The sequence below is a fragment of the Bufo bufo genome, chromosome 2 (assembly GCF_905171765.1).
Source record: "Bufo bufo chromosome 2, aBufBuf1.1, whole genome shotgun sequence".
Classification (NCBI taxonomy): Eukaryota; Metazoa; Chordata; class Amphibia; order Anura; family Bufonidae; genus Bufo; species Bufo bufo.
The window spans coordinates 92,246,563-92,265,664 of record NC_053390.1 but is presented as its reverse complement, the minus strand read 5'-3'; the positions used below and the strand labels follow the sequence as shown (position 1 = coordinate 92,265,664).

The 19,102-nt window shown below is 44.0% G+C and overlaps 1 protein-coding gene across 1 annotated transcript; it reads left to right on the top strand.

Moving 5' to 3' along the window:
* Positions 1-1,898: 1,898 nt before the first annotated feature.
* Positions 1,899-18,432, top strand: SMIM15 (small integral membrane protein 15). The gene is made up of 2 exons (XM_040421319.1): positions 1,899-2,038; positions 16,996-18,432. The coding sequence occupies exon 2, from the start codon at positions 17,014-17,016 to the stop codon at positions 17,236-17,238; it is 225 nt and encodes a 74-aa protein (XP_040277253.1). The 5' UTR covers positions 1,899-2,038; positions 16,996-17,013; the 3' UTR covers positions 17,239-18,432.
* The last annotated feature ends 670 nt before the right edge of the window (positions 18,433-19,102 follow it).

The following is a 19,102-nucleotide window of genomic DNA, read 5'->3' as shown; positions in this document are numbered from 1 at the left end:
CAAATCACGTTCCGTGGCTCCATTCAAGTCAAAGGGTCCACAAAAAAAAACGGAACACCGTATCCGTTCCGTTTTTGCGGAACCATCTATTGAAAATTTGATGGCCAGCCCAATTTTTTCTATGTAATTACTGTATACTGTATATGCCATACGGAAAAACGGAACGGAAACAAAAAACGGAACAACGCATCTGTGAAAAACGGACCGCAAAACACTGAAAAAGCCATACGGTCGTGTGAAAGAGGCCTAAGTTGTACTTTCTAAAGGCACCATTTAATATTGCCTACGATGCAGTGGAAAGCTGGAAAAGCTTCCAAATATTAGAAAGAAAATGCAATTCCACCACAGTTTTATGGGTTTTTACAGCGTTCCATATACAGTAAAACTGACCTGTGTCTTTCATTCTCCAGATCAGTGTCATTACAGAGAGACCACATTTACATACTTTTTCTTGTGATTTAAAGGTTATGTACACCTTTGGAGGCAATTTTTTTTATGATTGCAATTAACCTATTTTTGGCTAAAAATCATATTTTCAATTGGCTTTTAATAAAAAAATATTGAGACATTCTGTCACAAAGGGTTAACTGTTTTTCTAACTGTGTGATTGGCACTTTCACTTTGGGCATCATCTAATAAACTTTATTTCTAAACTACTGAGTGGTCATAAACACTTACTTAAGCCACATTCTTATCAGTAAGATAAGGAGTGAGCTATAATGAGCGTTTATAATTTTAGAGAGCCGAGATAAGGAGGCCGTCAGCTCCTCAGATGACGGAAAAGACAAAAAATATCCAGAGGCTGCTACTAGAGCATCTCAGCTCTGTACAAAAAAAGGGCTCCATATTGTTAATAAAGAGCAATTATAAAAAAATATTTTTAGCTTAAAATGAGTATAATACAATAATAAAACAATTGTCCCCTAAGGTGTTCATAGCCTTTAATGCTAAAAAAATAAAAAATTAAAAAACTTTGGAAATTCTTTTTTCTTTTTAGTGTCATTTTCTTACAGCCAGAACTTTTATATTTACGACTATGGAGCTGTGTGAGGGCTTATTTTTTTGTGGGGTGATCTGTAGATTTTATTGAAGGAGTCCGTAAGACTTTTTGCTTTTGGAGCTGAAATGATAAAATGGCGAATTTGCTATTTTGATTTGTTTTTGTTAAATTATTTTTATTATGAGGAATTTTTATTTTTAGATATTTGTTATTGCAATAAATTACAATTACATTTTGAAAAATGGGGAAAGACGCCACAGAGTCCGTAGTACCAATTGACAGGATTCCCTGTCTTTTTAGAATTAGGTTTTAATTCCGACCCAGTTTTCACATGGTTTTTGATGCGGTTTTTCATCCTGCCCATTTCAACGGGAACTCTGGACGTAGAATCCGCATCAAGAATGGACCTCACTTCTTTTTTCCACGGAGTGATTTTTAAACCAACAGGCGGAAAAGAAAGCGCCATATGAATCCTATGGAGATAAAAATTTAAGCGTTTTCGGTGCAGTTTTCTGAGCGTGGAATCCACGCAAAAATATATGTAAAAAAAACTCTGTGTGAACATACCCTAAAAGTATGACAGCTCCACACTCTGCCTAATATTGCTGAGAGGCAAAAAACAAACAAAATCAAAGAAACCTTTTCTGCTCCTCAAGGGGTTAAAATCCGACCACTCCTGTCACTGAACCTTCTACTCTCAGTGTTGTGTACGTTTTACTAAAGCGCAACCTCTTTGCAGACGCTCCCTAGCTTCCTTCCCGCCCCGTGACCCCGTGACGTCACAAGTTCACACTGGAAGAGACTTTCATTCAATGAAACGTAGCCGGTTGTGACTGGCGCTGACCAATCGGAGAGCAGCTTACATTCTGCCCAACTAGCGGCGGCACGCTTCGTCCAATCAGGATGCTCGTTACCTGGTGACTCCAGGAAGTGTTTTGTGGCAGCAGGAGTGTGCTGGCAGGAAAGGAGCCTGTGCACGGAGCGAGTTCCTGCTTCCTCCCGGGCACTGGTTGTGTGCGAGGCTTCATGTGCTGCCTGGTATGTACACTGACCGAGCGGGGCACGCTGTAGGACGGGGAGGGGGGTCCCCCTCGGTGGTTAATTTGGGAAACTATTAATATCACAGCTTTTTGCAGTCTTTACTGGGCCATGGCGCGGGTTCTGGTGGTCACCCACTGGGTCACGTGACGTGAAGCCAAGCCTTGTAAATAAAGCTTAAAGGGATCTTCCATGAGTAACTCAATCCTGCCTGAAACAGTGTGATGGCCCAGTTCACCTGTGTCTGGGGACTCGTAGGTCCTATGGCACTTGTAGTGGGGCATTAACACTGGACCTATGGGCACCTGTTAAAGGAGTTATCCAAGAGTAAGAGAGACCGTGAAGTCGTGATGGATGGGAGACATGTGGCCGCTGCAGCCTATCACTGGTCGCAGTGGTCACCTGCTCCTCTTGTGACAACTGGTCACGTGACACAATGTGGTCAAATGTTGATTTCAGTGCGGCGAGAGGAGGAAGAACTGACCCAGCAGTGTAACACACCGCACCCGGTGACGGGGACCAGGTCAGGGCTCATGCACACAACAGGATGGATTTTGCGGAAGGGAACAGCTGGCCCCTAATAGAACAGTCCTTTCTTTGTCCGTAATGAGGACAAAAATAGGATATGTTCTATGTTTTTGGCAGAACGGACATACAAAAACGTAATGCACATGGAGTAACTTCCGTTTTTTTTGCCAACCCATTGAAATGAATGGTTCCGCATACGGTCCGCAAAAAAACCCCCAACGGAACAGACACGGAAAGAAAATCCGTCCGTGTGCATGAGCCCTAAGTGTGACCTGCACAGCGGATCGGCCTCTGAGAGGTCTGGATAACCGCTTTAGAGGGGTTGTGTCACTTCAGTAAGTAGCACTTATCCTGTAGAGAAATTTACTACAAGCCACTTACTAATGTATCGTGATTGTCCATATTGCTTTCTATGCTGGCTGGATTCAATTTTCCATCGCTTTATACACGGCTTGTTTCCATGGTTACGACGATACGAGGTGACCAGGACGGGAGCTGCTGCCTATGTGCGCTTCCACGGTCCCGGCCACCAGAGCGGCAAGCCCCTTTTTTTATTTTTATTTTTATAGTGTGCAAGCATGGCCACTGCTGCTGGATTGCAGGGTGGTCGTAACCATGGAAACGAGCCGTGTATAATGTGATGGAAAAGTGAATCAAGTCAGCAAAGGAAGCAATATGGACCATCACAATACATTAGTAAGTGCCTTGTATTAAAGGTGTTGTGTCACTTCAGCAAATGGCATTTATCCTGTAGAGAAAGTTACTACAAGGCACTTCCTGATGTCCTGTGATCACTGACGTGTGAATAAGGCCTCAGACTTACATAGAACATCACACAATTACTGATTCCATCCACACTTCATCTAGAGTCCTTCCGTCACTAATGGAGCTCACATCAGCTGCGGAGCCTGCCTCAGTGATAGCAGTCGGAGTCCCCTTCATGGGTGAACTTCATCTGGAGGTTCCAGCTTTTATACTGCTTTAACCGAATGACGCCAGCATGTGCAATCTGTAATGGCCACCGTGCATATCTCGTTCATCTGTTATTATTTCACACCTTGGAGTGGCCCATTCCCAGATCCGTGATAAGTCAGAACCCCAAGATCACCTGGACAGACAATAGTTAACTCTCTTGCACAAAGACTTAATTTTCAGGTCAAATAAGTGGGATAATACCCAGTACACAGATTTCAGACATGTCTTCTTTGTTCAGTCCATCAGACAAAATGGACAAAGTCTTCCACAAACATTTCAGACACGTTCGTTCCGTCAGACAAACCTGGACGTGGTCTCGCACAAACATGTCAGACAAGTCTTCAATTTATATGTATGTCAGGATAATTTTATTGGACACGATGATCAGAGACTCAATATTTACACTTTAAACACCTTTAAAGGGAATGATTCTTCAGAAAATGACCTATTTTGTTCCAGCACTGCCGGGGTCGCATAGCATTATAATGATTTATGATGCTATGTTACCCTTAGGCCCCTTGCAGACGAGCGTTCCTCCCGCAGCGAGTCCGCAATGCAGCTCCCAGCGCTGCCGGGATTCACATAGCATTATATTGATTTATGATGCTATGTAACCCTTACAGTTCTGGATTGTATTGGATAACACTGACAGCATAATGTCAGTGTCATCTAATACATTCCAGAACTGTAAGGCCTCTTTCACACGGGCGAGATTTCCGCGCAAGTGCAATGCGTGAGGTGAACGCATTGCGCCCGCACTGAATCCGGACCCATTCATGTCTATGGGGCTGTGCACATGAGCGGTGATTTTCACGCATCACTTTTGCGTTACGTGAAAATCGCAGCATGTTTTATATTGTGTGTTTTTTCACGCAACTCAGGCCCCATAGAAGTGAATGGGGCTGCGTGAAAATCGCAAGCATCCGCAAGCAAGTGCGAATGCGGTGCGAATTTCATGGTCAGTTGCTAGGAGACGATCGGGATGGGGACCCAATCATTATTATTTTCCCTTGTAACATGGTTATAAGGGAAAATAATAGCATTCTGAATACAGAATGCATAGTACAATAGGGCTGGAGGGGTTAAGGTGAGTTATATTATTATTATTTTTTAACCCCTTCAGCCCTATTGTACTATGCATTCTGTATTCAGAATGCTATTATTTTCCCTTATAACCACGTTAGGGCTCTTTCACACTTGCGTTGTTCTTTTCCGGCATAGAGATGCAAAAGATGTGCACAGTACATGGAGTTGCTCTGTTCCTTGGGGCCTCAAAAAAGAATAGAACATGTCCCCTATTCTTGTCTGTTTTGCGGACAAGAATAGGCATTTCTACTATGGGAGGCCCGTTCTGTAAATTGCAGAACGCACATGGGTGCGGCAACTGTGTTTTGTGGATCCCTAATTTGCGGACCACAAAACACGGCATGGTCGTGTGCATGAACCCTAAAACCACAAACATAATTGACATGCTGTACGTTTTCAGGTGGCCTTAAAGGGCTTCTGTCACCCCCCTAAAGTCATATATATATATATATATATATATATATATATATATATATATATATATATATATATATATATATTTTGGCTCCTTAAAATCTTACTCATTTTCGTTCAGTAGTTTCTTCAAAAAACTACTGATGTTCAGTGAAAGCTTTGACCAATCAAGTTCACTGATGGTAAGCAAAGTATGGCCAAGTTCCACCGGAGCAAGGCTTACAATCCAGGTTTCGCTTCCAGCGCTTTGCCCCTTGGGCTTTTATCGGCTCGGCTTTGCACTCTTGTGGAGGACAAGACCATAGAAGACCAGTGAAGGGCTAAGTGTAGAGCTCTGTGAGCAGTGCTTCAGCCCCTTCATGCAGAAGATGACTATTAGCTGAGGGCCATCTGCCTCCATCCTCCCTTATATATGCATGCTCAGCTCAGTTCAACATGCATATTTAGTGAATGAGGAGAGGGGAGAAAGCTGCTTCCGGACTCCTCTGGCAGTTACTTTCTCAGGTTTCTCTTCTGAGACACCAACATCCATCCTTTCGACATGTGACTTATTGGCGGAAGCAACCCTTTGACAGTCAGCGGAGGACCAGTTCCAATACTGCTGCGAAAATTGAAGCCTTTTCTGCCAGTGCCATTTCGTCAGCAGAGGCGCAGTGACCATCCGTCTGCTCCGGAGCCCCATACACAGTAGGGTCCCCTGAACTGTTGCTTTAGACATGCGTCTGGTAGCCCCTGGTTCATTTTGGTGCTGAGCTGCTCCACTTTAGTGTGCCGGTCCGCCCTCACGCACCTTCGTAGCCAACGTTCAACTCTCTCATCAATGGCACGTGGTTCTTTGCAGTTACCCCATCGCTTATTCACAATGGTGACATTTGTCCGCTCACCATACACTTTCACCACAGCAGCACGAGAGTAGTTCACACTGTCAGGAATACCGCCACCCTTGGCCTTAAAGCCAATAATCATCCCTTTTCGCAACTCTGATAAATCGCCCCATTTAACCATGACCGCAACGAGGGATATGTGTGCAGACAGCCTATCGCACACAGCACACAGCCTATCGCACACCTTACGTACCCACCAAGCCACCTGACGATAGGCGACTTCCTTCATGAGCTACGAGCTGCCAACGTCAAAAGTGGGAAGTGGTCATATGCATAACTTCTGGGCTCCAATGCAAAATCTGTAACAGCCCCCCCCCCCCCCCACCTACCATGAACCATATATGATATGGGTGACAGCTACATATGCACACCCTGATAAACTCTGACTGCAGATCCACTGCGTAAGGCTCTGTTCTCACCTCCATTATTTCTCTGGCCAAAACGGTGAAGCAAAATGTAAAACCTATAAACGCATTATAGGGCAAAGAGACGTATCAAAATGGATCCATTGGTGCCATGAACCAATTACAGTAGAGCAATATTCATCATGCGCCTGGACGTAACCCTGGCAACAGCATGTGTTATTCGTGAAACATTCGTTATGGACGCCGCTGGATTCATTTGGAGAAGAATAATAGGATTTTTTTTCATGATGGAACAGTTTTAGAGAACAACAAATAGAAGGAAATAATCCGTAGTCTCCATGTAATGAGAATGCTATCCAAATGTTTTCTTCTATGACAAAAATGCCTTATTCTTGCATTCTGGGGAGATAGGAGGATAATTGGCGGGTTATTTTTGCTCACAGAATAAGCAATGAGAAGTTGTCTTTGGCCGTCAGGTCTGATCTTCATTGGCTCTGTTCTTGAAAAGCAAACAATATGTATTAGTTCTTGCCGGAGTGGGGGGGGGGGGTTTGAGTGGAGAGGCCATTGACCTTTGTGAGGAGGAGGACGGTGGTAATCTAAAACCTATCCATTTTCTAGCTACTATTCTCTGCACTCATGGTTGCCCTGAGGGTGATGCAGCTCCGTATAGGATTTGTCTGGCTTGTACGAGAGGCTGTGTAGGACAAGCATTGGGGTGGTGGTAGTAGTAGGAGAGGTGATCAGATGAATTGGATCGGCGCACCATGCCAGCAGTGTTGGATTTCTTGTGACTGGCACAGCGATCCCATTCATTTTTATGGGTTCACAGATCCTAGCCGTGACCAGTGTAGCCATACCCTAAAAAGTAAAATTAGAGCCAGAGACATTCAAAAACAGCTCTGACTTTTACCCACTATTACCTGTAGCTGTAAGAATATAGTTCTCCGCCAGGTATGACTAAAACATTCTCACCTTTTAACCCCTTAAAGCAATGATGGCTAACCTCCGGCACTCCAGGTGTGGTGAAACTACGACTCCCAGCATGCTCCATTCATTTCTGTGGAGTTCTGAGAACAGCCCCTCTTTCAAATCTGACAAGTCACTTTATGCTAACTTTGGAACACTGTACTTCCTTAGTAGTAAAATTTAGTCCACGCTTTTTTTTTAAAATATAAAAATGCGACATTTTCAGAAAACGTAGAAAAATGTATCAATTTTCAAAATTCCATTTTTTTCAGCTTGTAAGACATTCATAACACACGTAGTTAAAGTGATATTCCAGTAGTTTCAAGTTGGATTAATCTGTTATATTTGTGAGGGTCCTACAGCTGGGACACCCACTAGTCAATAGAACAGTGTTCCCCTGGAAAAAATAGAGCGTTAGGTTGGGATTGCACACTGCTGCTCCATTCATCTCTATGGGATTGCCAAAGATGGCAAAGTACAACACTCGGCTATTTCCATCAGGTCCCTTAGAGGTCAATGGCTGGAGCAGCAATGCGCACACCCAACTCTTAATTTCAGGGGGTCCATGCAGGTTATGTGGCCCCCATTCTTGTGACTGTAGGACACCTTGATCTAATAGTTATCCCCTATCCCGTGGAAAGGGTACAACTTGAAATTACTGGAATACCTCTTTAAAGGGTTTTCTTTCATTTGGTTTACCCTTGGGATAAGTCATCAACATCAGATTAGTGGGTGTCTGACAACTTTACCTCCATAATCAACAGGAGGCAGAAACTATACAGTGGGCAAATGGCTCCATTCACTATGTAGTTTCCACCGCTGGCGTGCCTCAACTTCCATTCACATGAATGGGAACTGACCTGCAGTACCCTGACATGGCCATTGTCCACTGTATAGATTCCAGCGCCAGCAGCTGCCTAAAACAGCTGATTGATGGAGGTGCTGGGTGTCAGACTCCCGCAGGTCTCTTATTAATCCTCCAGGATAGGCCATCAGTATCTAAGTCCCAGAAAACCCCTTTAATAACTAACATTTGCCAAATGTCTCGTTTTGCGTCATGTCTTAAATGTCCCTTGATTTTACCCCAATTCTTCAAGAAAATTCCAAAACGTATTTTTTTTTATTATACAGTGCATTCAGAAAGTCTTCAGACACTTTCACTTTTTTCACATGTTCTGTTGAAGCCTTGTGCTAAAATAAAAAAATTCCCATTTTTCCCATCAATCTGTGCTTAGTACACCATAATGACAAAACAGAAGGTTCAAAATTAGTGATGAGTGAAGTGAGCTTCGACTGTTACAAAACCGAAGTTGTTTCGTTCAAAACTTCTGATCCATCTCCGTACGGTATTAGAATGTATGGGCCCTGATGAGCTGAAATTAGTTATTCGTGAAGTTACGTGTGACTTCGTTCAATAACTTCGGTAGTAGATTTTTAAAGTGGAAAACCAATTTCAAATTTAAAACCAAACTTGGCTTCGGTTCCAAGGTACTAGTTGGACCTTATTGAAAATTAGAAACTAAAATCTTGCATTGACATTTCAGGCCCTCTCAAGCTCTTTCAGGTTGGATAGGGGCCATCCGTGGACAACCGGTTTCAGGTCCTTTCAGAGATGTTCGATTGGCTTCAAGTCAGGTATCTAACTGGGCCACTGAAGGACATTCACAGAGTTGTCTAAGAGTGTTTAAGGTCATTGTCTTGTTGGAAGGTGAACCATCAGTCTGAGGTCCAGAGCACTCTGGATCAGGTTTTGATTAAGAAAATCTCTGTGCTCCATTCAGCTTTCCCTCATGCCTGACCATTCTCCTTGTCCCAGAAGCTGAAAAACACCTCCACAGCATGATGTTGCCACCATCATGCTTCACCGTAGAAATGGTATTGGGCAGGTGATGAGCAGTGCCTAGTTTCCTCAAGACATGATGCTTACAATTGGGGCTAAAAAGTTTGATCAGACCAGAGAATCTTGTTTCTCAGTGTCGCACAACTACTGTACCTTCCCATTTAAAAATCTTAAGTTGAATTTAAGATGGCGGCTATGTTGGCAACATGGCCTAACAGGGTCACCTTTTTGATTTTATATGGCTGTTTTCTTAGAGGTTTTCCGGGAACTAAGAAAATATAAAATTTATAAAATATTACTTTAGAATAAATATATTGCCAGCTACCTTTCATTACTTATAATTGCTCGTTTTGTCTGGGGAGCAATCATCAGGGAAAATAAAATGGCCGCCGTCCTATTAGTACACATAAACCTGTCCTAATCACACAGGAGGACAAGTTACTTCACCACACAGAGCTAAAGCTGCCTCATCCTCCTCTCTGCTCTACTTGTCAGGAATTATGATCCTGAATACAGATGATGAGAACTTTAGCTGAATCTCTGTAGAAATGGAATTCATGAGGAGACATGAAGTACAGAGATGACGGACAGGACAGACTGATAATGGTGACTACATACAAGTGCTGCTGCTCATTACCCACATCCTCACCTCCTCTCTGTACTTCATGTCTCCCCATGAACTCCATTCTTACAGAGATTCAGCTAAAGTTCTCATCATCTGTATTCAGGGTCATAATTGCTGACAAGTAAGAAAGGAGGATAAGGAAGCTCTTTAGCTCAGTGCTCTCAAGTAACTTGTCCTGCTGTGTGATAAGGACAGGTTTTGTGTGTACTAAGAGGACGGCGGCCATTTTATTTCCGCTGATGATTGCTTTCTAGACAAAACACGCAATTATAACTAATGAAAGGTATTTGGGAATATATTTATAATAAAGTAATATTTAAGTATTTTCATTTTCTTATTTCCCAGAGAAACCCTTTAAGGCTCTTACATGGGCCAACACAGCAAGCAATTATCGGGAACTACCCATTATGTCTGATAATTGCCTGCTTATCAGAGGAGGTGAGAACTACATTTACAATAAACAGTCACCTCTTCTGTATGTGGACGAGAGATCCCTACTGTTATTGCTTGTCCATATAGAGTCATTGTTTCCGGGCTGCAGATCGCTATTTAGACAGCACAATCTCTGCTTTTAACCGGTGCTCGAGCGTTTGCTTGATTGATCATTAGGTGATTGGCTGCACTTTAGCATTCACATTTTTTACGGATCGGATGTGGACCCATTCATTTCAATGGATCCGCAAAAAATGCGGACAGCACGCCGCATGCTTGTTCCGAACACACACACACCCCCCCCCCCCCCCCAAAAAAAAGACACATGTCCTATTTTTGTCCATTTTGCAGACGAGGATAGTTACAATGGGTCCGATTTAAAAAAAAAAAAAAAGCCACATGGACGTCATCCGTATTTTTCAGATCTGCATTTTGCAGATATAATACATACGGTCATGTGAATGCAACCTTAAGAGGAACTGTTTCTATATACATTTCACATAGTGGTAGGATATGTCTGAGGAGTTTAGGGTTGCTTGGTAGGAGATTGTTTCTTTAAGCATTACTTGGTGTGCGACTCCGCTGTAAAAGTCACTTCCAGTAGTGAAGGAGGGGCGATTTCTTATTAAGCTGTTTGGCTGCAGTTTCCCCACGCTGTGTGGGATCGCATTGTCTGGTATTTATGTTGGAGAAGCCTATGCTTACAGGAATATAAATCCAGTGTGTGCAGATAGTCCTCATATGTTGTGGTGGAGACTCATCTCCCTTACCATCGGCCTGCTAATGGCTTCATTTATTCTTAAAGGGGTTATCCGATACCATAAACTGCCCCCTCCATGTGCCGGGCCCCTCACAGGGAATATACTTGCCTCGCTTCCTGGTCCCCGTACCGCTGCTTCTCCCCGTGCACGGATGATGACGTCTGAGTGGGGGGTTTGTGACGCAAGGGAGGCTCGTCCTCGTCTGCTATTGGCTGCTGCCCCCCCGACACCAGATGTTTTCATTGGCGCACGGGAAGAAGCAGCAGCGGTAGTACGGGGACCAGGAGCGGTACGGGAGCTGGGTAAATATATTCCCTGTCAGGGGCCCAGCACATGGGGGGGGGGGGGCAGTTTATGGTATTGAATAACCCCTTTAATACAGAATGCTTTATAACTCAGCAGTATCCATATAATACAAAACGTAAAAAAACATTAAAAGCTACTTTATAATAGTCAAGATAATAGGTATTGGCTGATACTCTCCATGTATGGTTGCTTTGCATGGCAGAGAATGAAATCCCAGCACAATCTGAAGACCTGCCATCTTGTTAGTCTAGAGATAATAGCTCCGTGCTATGGGTTACCAGTAGGCTGCTCTCGTGCAATAGATCTGAAGAAAGTCACAATCTGGACCAGCTAACTGCCGACAGAAAGGTACACCTGTCTAGCCTTTACCCATTCCCTGCCCGCACCTTCATAATATTTCCGATATTGATGGCTTATCCTAAAAAGAGTTTTTCCAAGATTTTTTAACTGATAACCTATCCTCTGGATTAGGTCATCAGTATCCGATCAGTGGGGGTCCGACACCCCGGACCCCTGCCGATCAGCTGTTTGAGAAGGCAGCGACACTTACGGTAGCGACGTGGCCTTCTTACAGCTTTCCCTAGGCCATTTGACGTTGCGGCCGTTTATCCCATGGCCTAGGCGCAGCTCAGCCCCATTGAAGTGATTGGGGCTGAGTGCGATACCAAGCACAACCGCTATACGGTGTATGGTGCTCTGCTTGGTGAGCAGAGAGAAGGGCGTGGTGCAGCTGAAATCACTGCTGATCGGTGGGGGTCCCGGGTCTTGGACCCTCATGATCAGATACTGGTGACCTATTTGGAAATCAATTTAAAAGAAAACAAAATGTCTTTTAAGATCAGCTATTAATATGATATCAGTGTAGGGTCCAATTGTCAGCACCCCCCACGATCAGCTGCTGTGTTCTAGGCAGCTCCATACATTTTGTAGTCCTGCAGGCACACTGGAAGACGTCACAGTACCAGGCACTGTCACTACATAATGTATATCACTGTGCCTGGTAGAGAGGGAAGGAGATGTGACACTCTGCCACAGCTCCTCAAATCAGCTGATTGTGTCGGTGCCAGGAATGAGACCAATCTGATATTGATGTCCTAGTGTCTCTTCTCTTCCACGTCCCTAGTACTTGCACTGTATGCCATCTTACTGCTATTCCACATAAAAGAGCCCAGATTGCTCCAGCACATAGTTAACTGTAAAAATGTCCCATAGCAGTGCCCAGAGTGGTTACAATGCCCCCCTGCACTGCTGTCTACTAACAAAAACTGAAATGGTGACTAACATTTCACAGAACTTTGCATAAAGCAGTAGTTTCAGGGTCCATTCACACATCCGTGTGTGTTTTGCGGATCCGCAAAACACGGACACCGGCAATGTGCGTTCCGCATTTTCGGACAAGAATAGGATATGTTCTATTTTTTCCCGGGTCCACAATTCCAATCCCGAAAGTGCGGGTCCGCATTTCTGGATCCGGGCCACACATCGTGCGGCCCCATAGAAATAAATGGGTCCGAAATTCCGTTTTGCAAAATGTGGAACAGAATTGCGGACGTGTGAATGGACCCTAAGTAAGAAATGTTATAATGTATCAGAAAAATTGCTCTGTTTCCACTTATCAGCTCTTTTACTCCCTCCTACTAAACTAAGGGCCCATTCATACGACTGTATTTTTCTTTGCGCATGTGATCCGCAAATTTGCAGATCGCATGTGGCCCCATTCATTACAATGGGACCGCAAAAGTCTGCATCCGCATTTCGGTTCTACGGCCCTGCAAGAAAGATAGAACATGTTCTATTCTTATCTGTTTTGCGGACAGGAATAGGCATTTCATACATAGGGCAGGACCTTCCGATCTGCAGAATGCGGAATTCACAAGGCCAGTATCTATGTTTTGCGGATCTGTTATTTGCGCTCTGCAAAAATTGATACGGTCGTGTGAATGAGCCCTTAGAGAGACGGACTGTCAGTCTACTATAGGATCAAATTACATGCTGCCCAAAGTGCTCATAGTCTAGGCAAGGGGGTTGGAGTGAGCTGATCTTGAGTTGGAGAATGTGGGGTAGGGAACGAGTGATCTGTGGAAAAATTGCATTGTTCTGAGATAATACATATTATAAAGTTTCTTATATTCACTTGTACTATTCATTTATTCAAAGGTGTATGAGAAGGTACTATTTAAATCTGTATTCAGTCAGCAACCACTTTAATGTATCCCCCCACCCCCCCTCCACCCCAATCTACAGTCCGAGTCCATTACTGGAAGATTTTGTTGGACTGATATGATCTGTGATAGATCAGATGTGCACCATGATAGGACGCAGTAGGATTTCTGGACTGAATACTGGACATACAGTTGCAAGAAAAAGTATGTGAACCCTTTGGAATGATATGGATTTCTGCACAAATTGGTCATAAAATGTGATCTGATCTTCATCTTAGGCTACTTTCACACTAGCGTTCAGAGCGGATCCGTCTGATGTTTCATCAGACGGATCCGCTCCGATAATGCAGACGTTCGCATCCGTTCAGAACGGATGCGTCTGCATTAAAACTTAGAAAATTTTCTAAGTGTGAAAGTAGCCTGAGCGGATCCGTTCAGACTTTACATTGTAAGTCAATGGGGAACGGATCCGCTTGAAGATTGAGCCATATGGTGTCATCTTCAAGCGGATCCGTCCCCATTGACTTACATTGTAAGTCTGGACGGATCCGCTCGCCTCCGCACGGCCAGGCGGACACCCGAACGCTGCAAGCAGCGTTCAGGTGTCCGCTCACTGAGCGGAGCGGAGGCTGAGCGCTGGCAGGCGGATGCATTCTCAGTGGATCCGCCTCCACTGAGAATGCATTGGGGCCAGACGGATGCGTTCGGGGCCGCTCGTGAGCCCCTTCAAACGGAGCGCACGAGCGGACACCTGAACGCAGGTGTGAAAGTAGCCTAAGTCACAACAATAGACAATCAGTCTGCTTAATCTAATAACACACAAAGAATTAAATGTTACCATGTTTTTATTGAACACACCATGTAAACATTCAAAGTGCAGGTGGAAAAAGTATGTGAACCCTTGGATTTAATAACTGGTTGAACCTTCTTTGGCAGCAATAACTTCAACCAAACGTTTCCTGTAGTTGCAGATCAGACGTGCACAACGGTCAGGAGTAATTCTTGACCATTCCTCTTTACAGAACTGTTTCAGTTCAGCAATATTCTTGGGATGTCTGGTGTGAATCGCTTTCTTGAGGTCATGCCACAGCATCTCAATCGGGTTGAGGTCAGGACTCTGACTGGGCCACTCCAGAAGGTGTATTTTCTTCTGTTTAAGCCATTCTGTTGTTGATTTACTTCTATGCTTTGGGACGTTGTCCTGTTGCAACACCCATCTTCTGTTACACTTCAGCTGGTGGACAGATGGCCTTAAGTTCTCCTGCAAAATGTCTTGATAAACTTGGGAATTCATTTTTCCTTCTATGATAGCAATCCGTCCAGGCCCTGGCGCAGCAAAGCAGCCCCAATGATGCCCCCACCACCATTCTTCACAGTTGGGATGAGGTTTTGATGTTGGTGTGCTGTGCCTCTTTCTCCACACATGGTGTTGTGTGTTTCTTCCAAACAACTCAACTTTGGTTTCATCTGTCCACAGAATATTTTGCCAGTACTGCTGTGGAATATCCAGGTGCTCTTGTGCAAACTGTAAACGTGCAGCAATGGTTTTTTTTGGACAGCAGTGGCTTCCTCTGTGGTATCCTCCCATGAAATCCATTTTTGTTTAGTGTTTTACGTATCGTAGATTCGCTAACAGGGATGTTAGCATATGCAGAGACTTTTGTAAGTCTTTAGCTGACACTCTAGGATTCTTCTTCACCTCACTGAGCAGTCTGCGCTGTGCTCTTGCAGTCATCTTTACAGGACGGCCACTCGTAGGAAGAGTAGCAGCAGTACTGAACTTTCTCCATTTATAGACAATTTGTCTTACCGTGGACTGATGAACAGCAAGGCTTTTGGAGATACTTTTATAACCCTTTCCAGCTTTATGCAAGTCAACAATTCTTAATCGTAGGTCTTCTGAGAGCTCTTTTGTGCAAGGCATCATTCACATCAGGCAATGCTTCTTGTGAAAAGCAAACCCAGAACTGGGGGGTGTGTGTGTGTGTGTGTTTTATTTTTTTATAGGGCAGGGCAGCTGTAACCAACACCTCCAATCTCATCTCATTGATTGGTGACACCTCACTCCAATTAGCTCTTGGAGATGTCATTAGTCTAGGGGTTCACATACTTTTTCCACCTGCACTGTCAATGTTTGCATGGTGTGTTCAATAAAAACATGGTAACATTTAATTCTTTGTGTGTTATTAGTTTAAGCAGACTGTGATTGTCTATTGTTGTGACTTAGATCAAGATCAGATCACACTTTATGACCAATTTGTGCAGAAATCCATATCATTCCAAAGGGTTCACATACTTTTTCTTGCAACTGTATATTTGGTACGCCAGAGCTATACAGGAGTCCTGCGAGACGCATGTGGTAAGCACTGTATGAATGGTGTATGTGCTGCCTGCTCAGTGTCGGCAGTATATGTAGTTCCACTCTTTCATTTCCTGGTGTGAGATGGTCCAGTCATTATCTCATCCCAGTGCAGGGTGGCGTATCATAGCTTCCAATAAGAGCTGACAAGTAATAAGCCCCTGCTGATCAAGGACCATGGCACAGCTCTTCTTTGTGCTTGTGCTGTATGGTATTCTCTGTTCCTATTGTCAGGTGTCACACTATTACTCCATTGTGTGAGCATGGCTTCTATTACTATCTGTCTCTTCTTTATTCATCTTTTTGTCCTGCGTAGACCTGCGGGCCTCCTGTTTCATACTGTGCCATTTCTATGGTAACAATGCACACAAAGAGAACCTGATTGCTTCCCCGCAGGCGTTGTGAATAGCCGCTAAATTACGTTAGTGCATGATGCGGCATATCATTTATACTAGTGGTAGAAAACCTAATTCGTATTATTATTTTGTGAATGTTTTACTAAAATGCATTCCTTATGGGTAAGCTGCACTTAGAGGTTGGCCAATGAACAAGATTTATCGCTTACCCACTGCTTGGTAGGGTTGATACCTTTGTATACTAAAATGATTCCTTTGTTATATCTGTAGGTAGAACTGTTCTTTAGATTTGCGCTTTTAGTAATATGTAAATAACCTGGTTTGAGCACCAAGGGGCTGGCCTGAGCCCTTGGAGCACTGTTCTTGTAACACCCCTCTGAGCTGGGCATTCAGTCCTCCCAGCTCAGAGGGTTGTTACACGAGCGGTGCTCCAAGGGCTCAGGCCAGCCCCTTGGTGCTCAAACCAGGTTATTTACATATTACTAAAAACACAAATCTAGAGAGCGGTTCTATCTATAGATATAACAAAGGTATCATTTTAATCGGCATGATCAACCATACCAGGCACCATCCCTGGTTTAATAGGGTTGATCATGCTGAGCTTTTAATGTCAAAATCTGAACACAATAAACATTGGTTATACAGTCAGTAAGTATCTATTGCATATATCAGCTGATGCCCCCACCAATCATGAGGGTCCTGTTTAAAGGGATTGTTCTTGATTATAAAAATAAAATAAAAAACGCCACCCATGTCTACAGGTTGTGTGTGGTATTGCAGTCCCATTCACTTCAAGAAAGCGAACGCAACCCATGGGCAGGTGCGGCTCTGTCCCTGGAAGAAAGCAGCCATGGGTTATATAATGTGTGTGATGAGTGACTTTTTGTTTCCCTAGTGACCCTACTTTGAAGACATGATTGACATAAAGGCCTGGGCCGAGTACATAGTGGAATGGGCTGCCAAAGACCCTTACGGCTTTCTAACGACTGTGATCCTGGCCCTCACCCCGCTGTTCCTAGCGAGTGCAGTACTCTCCTGGAAACTGGCAAAGATGATCGAGGCCAAAGAACGAGAGCAGAAGAAGAAACAGAAACGTCAAGAAAATATTGCAAAAGCCAAGAGGACGAAGAAAGACTGAGATACCTGCAGCAGCCAGCTCATGGCGTCAGAAACTGTCCAGACCCCACGGACACTCTTCCTATTCACAATGTCCTCCTGGTAGCAGCGTGCTAGTCAGTAGCTCCATGTTCTCCTGTAAACTAATGCTTTCTCCTGCATTTTTTAAAACATGAGACTTACAGCTGCGAGTGTCCTGAAATGTTATGTTCATTCATGGTTTCCATATATAAAAAGGGACTTTGCTTTTTTAAATGTTGGGCGTTTTTGCACACAGTTTTCTTGTCATTTTTAAAGTTAAACTAAGGGTTCACGTACATGGCCATATTGGCAATCTGTGAGTAAGATGTGGGTACCCATCGATGTATATGGACCCCTATTGTACATCTGGATTGACCTCTTTAAATCACATACCATACCATGGGAGTTATTGTTCCCTAGAAGCAATGCTTTGGGTCTGTAGTGTACTTACAGTGCTTGTGCTATTCTTCCCTAGAAGCAAAGGAGAATATGGTGGCACCTGGAGTACTTACGGATCCATAATGTGCGCCAGTAGGGACAGGGTCTGCGCACATAGTTTTGTCTAACACAGTTAAAGGAGTTTTCAGATATTCACATATTGATGGCCTATCCTCAGGATAAGTCATCAATATCTGATTGGTAGGAGTCCGACTCCTGGGACCCCAGTCGATCATCTTGGACCTCTTCCTAGGCCATGTTTCCACGTTAATTGGACCTGATCTCATATTGACCTATCCTGAGGATAGGTCATCAATAATACGTAAATCTTGGAGAACCTCGTTATGATTTTGATCGGCAAGTATGTGGCCAATTGGTTGCTTGAGCGATCATTCGTACATACAATCCCACAAGCAAAATGCAAGACTAAACTGCATGCCTGCAGTTTTTCTTTTTTGAGCCTGCCTGGCCACATGGTCTTTCCCCTCGCTGTGTGCCTCTAAACTGATGCTGGAATACACTGACAGGACTTCTGAGCTCACCCTCAAAGGGGAGAGGGCTCCTGAGTGCAAGCTCTGAAGTGCCATCAATGTATTACAGCAGCAGTATGCCAGGTAACGAGAGGAGTATCAACATTCGAGTATCATGCACACAAACGTTTTTTCTTTGCGGACCGTATCCGGAACCATTCAATTCGATAAGTTTGCAAAAAGAAAGTTACTCTGTGTGCATAACATTTCTGTATGTCTGTTCCACCCAAAAAAAAAAAAAGTCCTATTATTGTCCCCATCACAGACAAGGATAGTGCTGTTCTATTGGGCCCCTTTCACACGAACAACTTCTCCACACGGGTTCAATGCATGATGTTAACACATAGCCCCTGCACTGAATCCTGACCCATTCATTTCAATAGGTCTGTGTACATGAGCGTTTTTTTTTTTTTTTTTCACGCATCAGTTTTGCGTTGCGTGAAAAACGCAGCATGTTCTGTATTCTGCGTTTTTCACGCAGCCCTGGTCCCATAGAAGTGAATGGGGATTCAGTGAAAAACGCATTGCATCCGGAAGCAAGTGCGGATGCAATGTGTTTTTCACTGATGGTTGCTAAGAGATGTTGTTTGTAAACCTTCAGTTTTTTTTATCATGTGCGTGAAAAACGCATTGCACCTGCGCGGAAAAAGCTCAACACAATCGCTGACAAAACTGACTGAACTTGCTTGCAAAATGGTGCGAGTTTCACTGAACGCATCCGGAGCCAATCCGTATTGTTCGTGTGAAAGACGCCCTAGGGGCCAGCTGTTCCGTTCGGCAAAATACGAATGCACACGGACGCCATAGGTGTTTTTTGCGGACTGCAAAATACATACAGTCGTGTGCATGAGCCCTAAAAGTTAGGGATCCAGACTTGGCAGGAGTAGTACTCTCCTA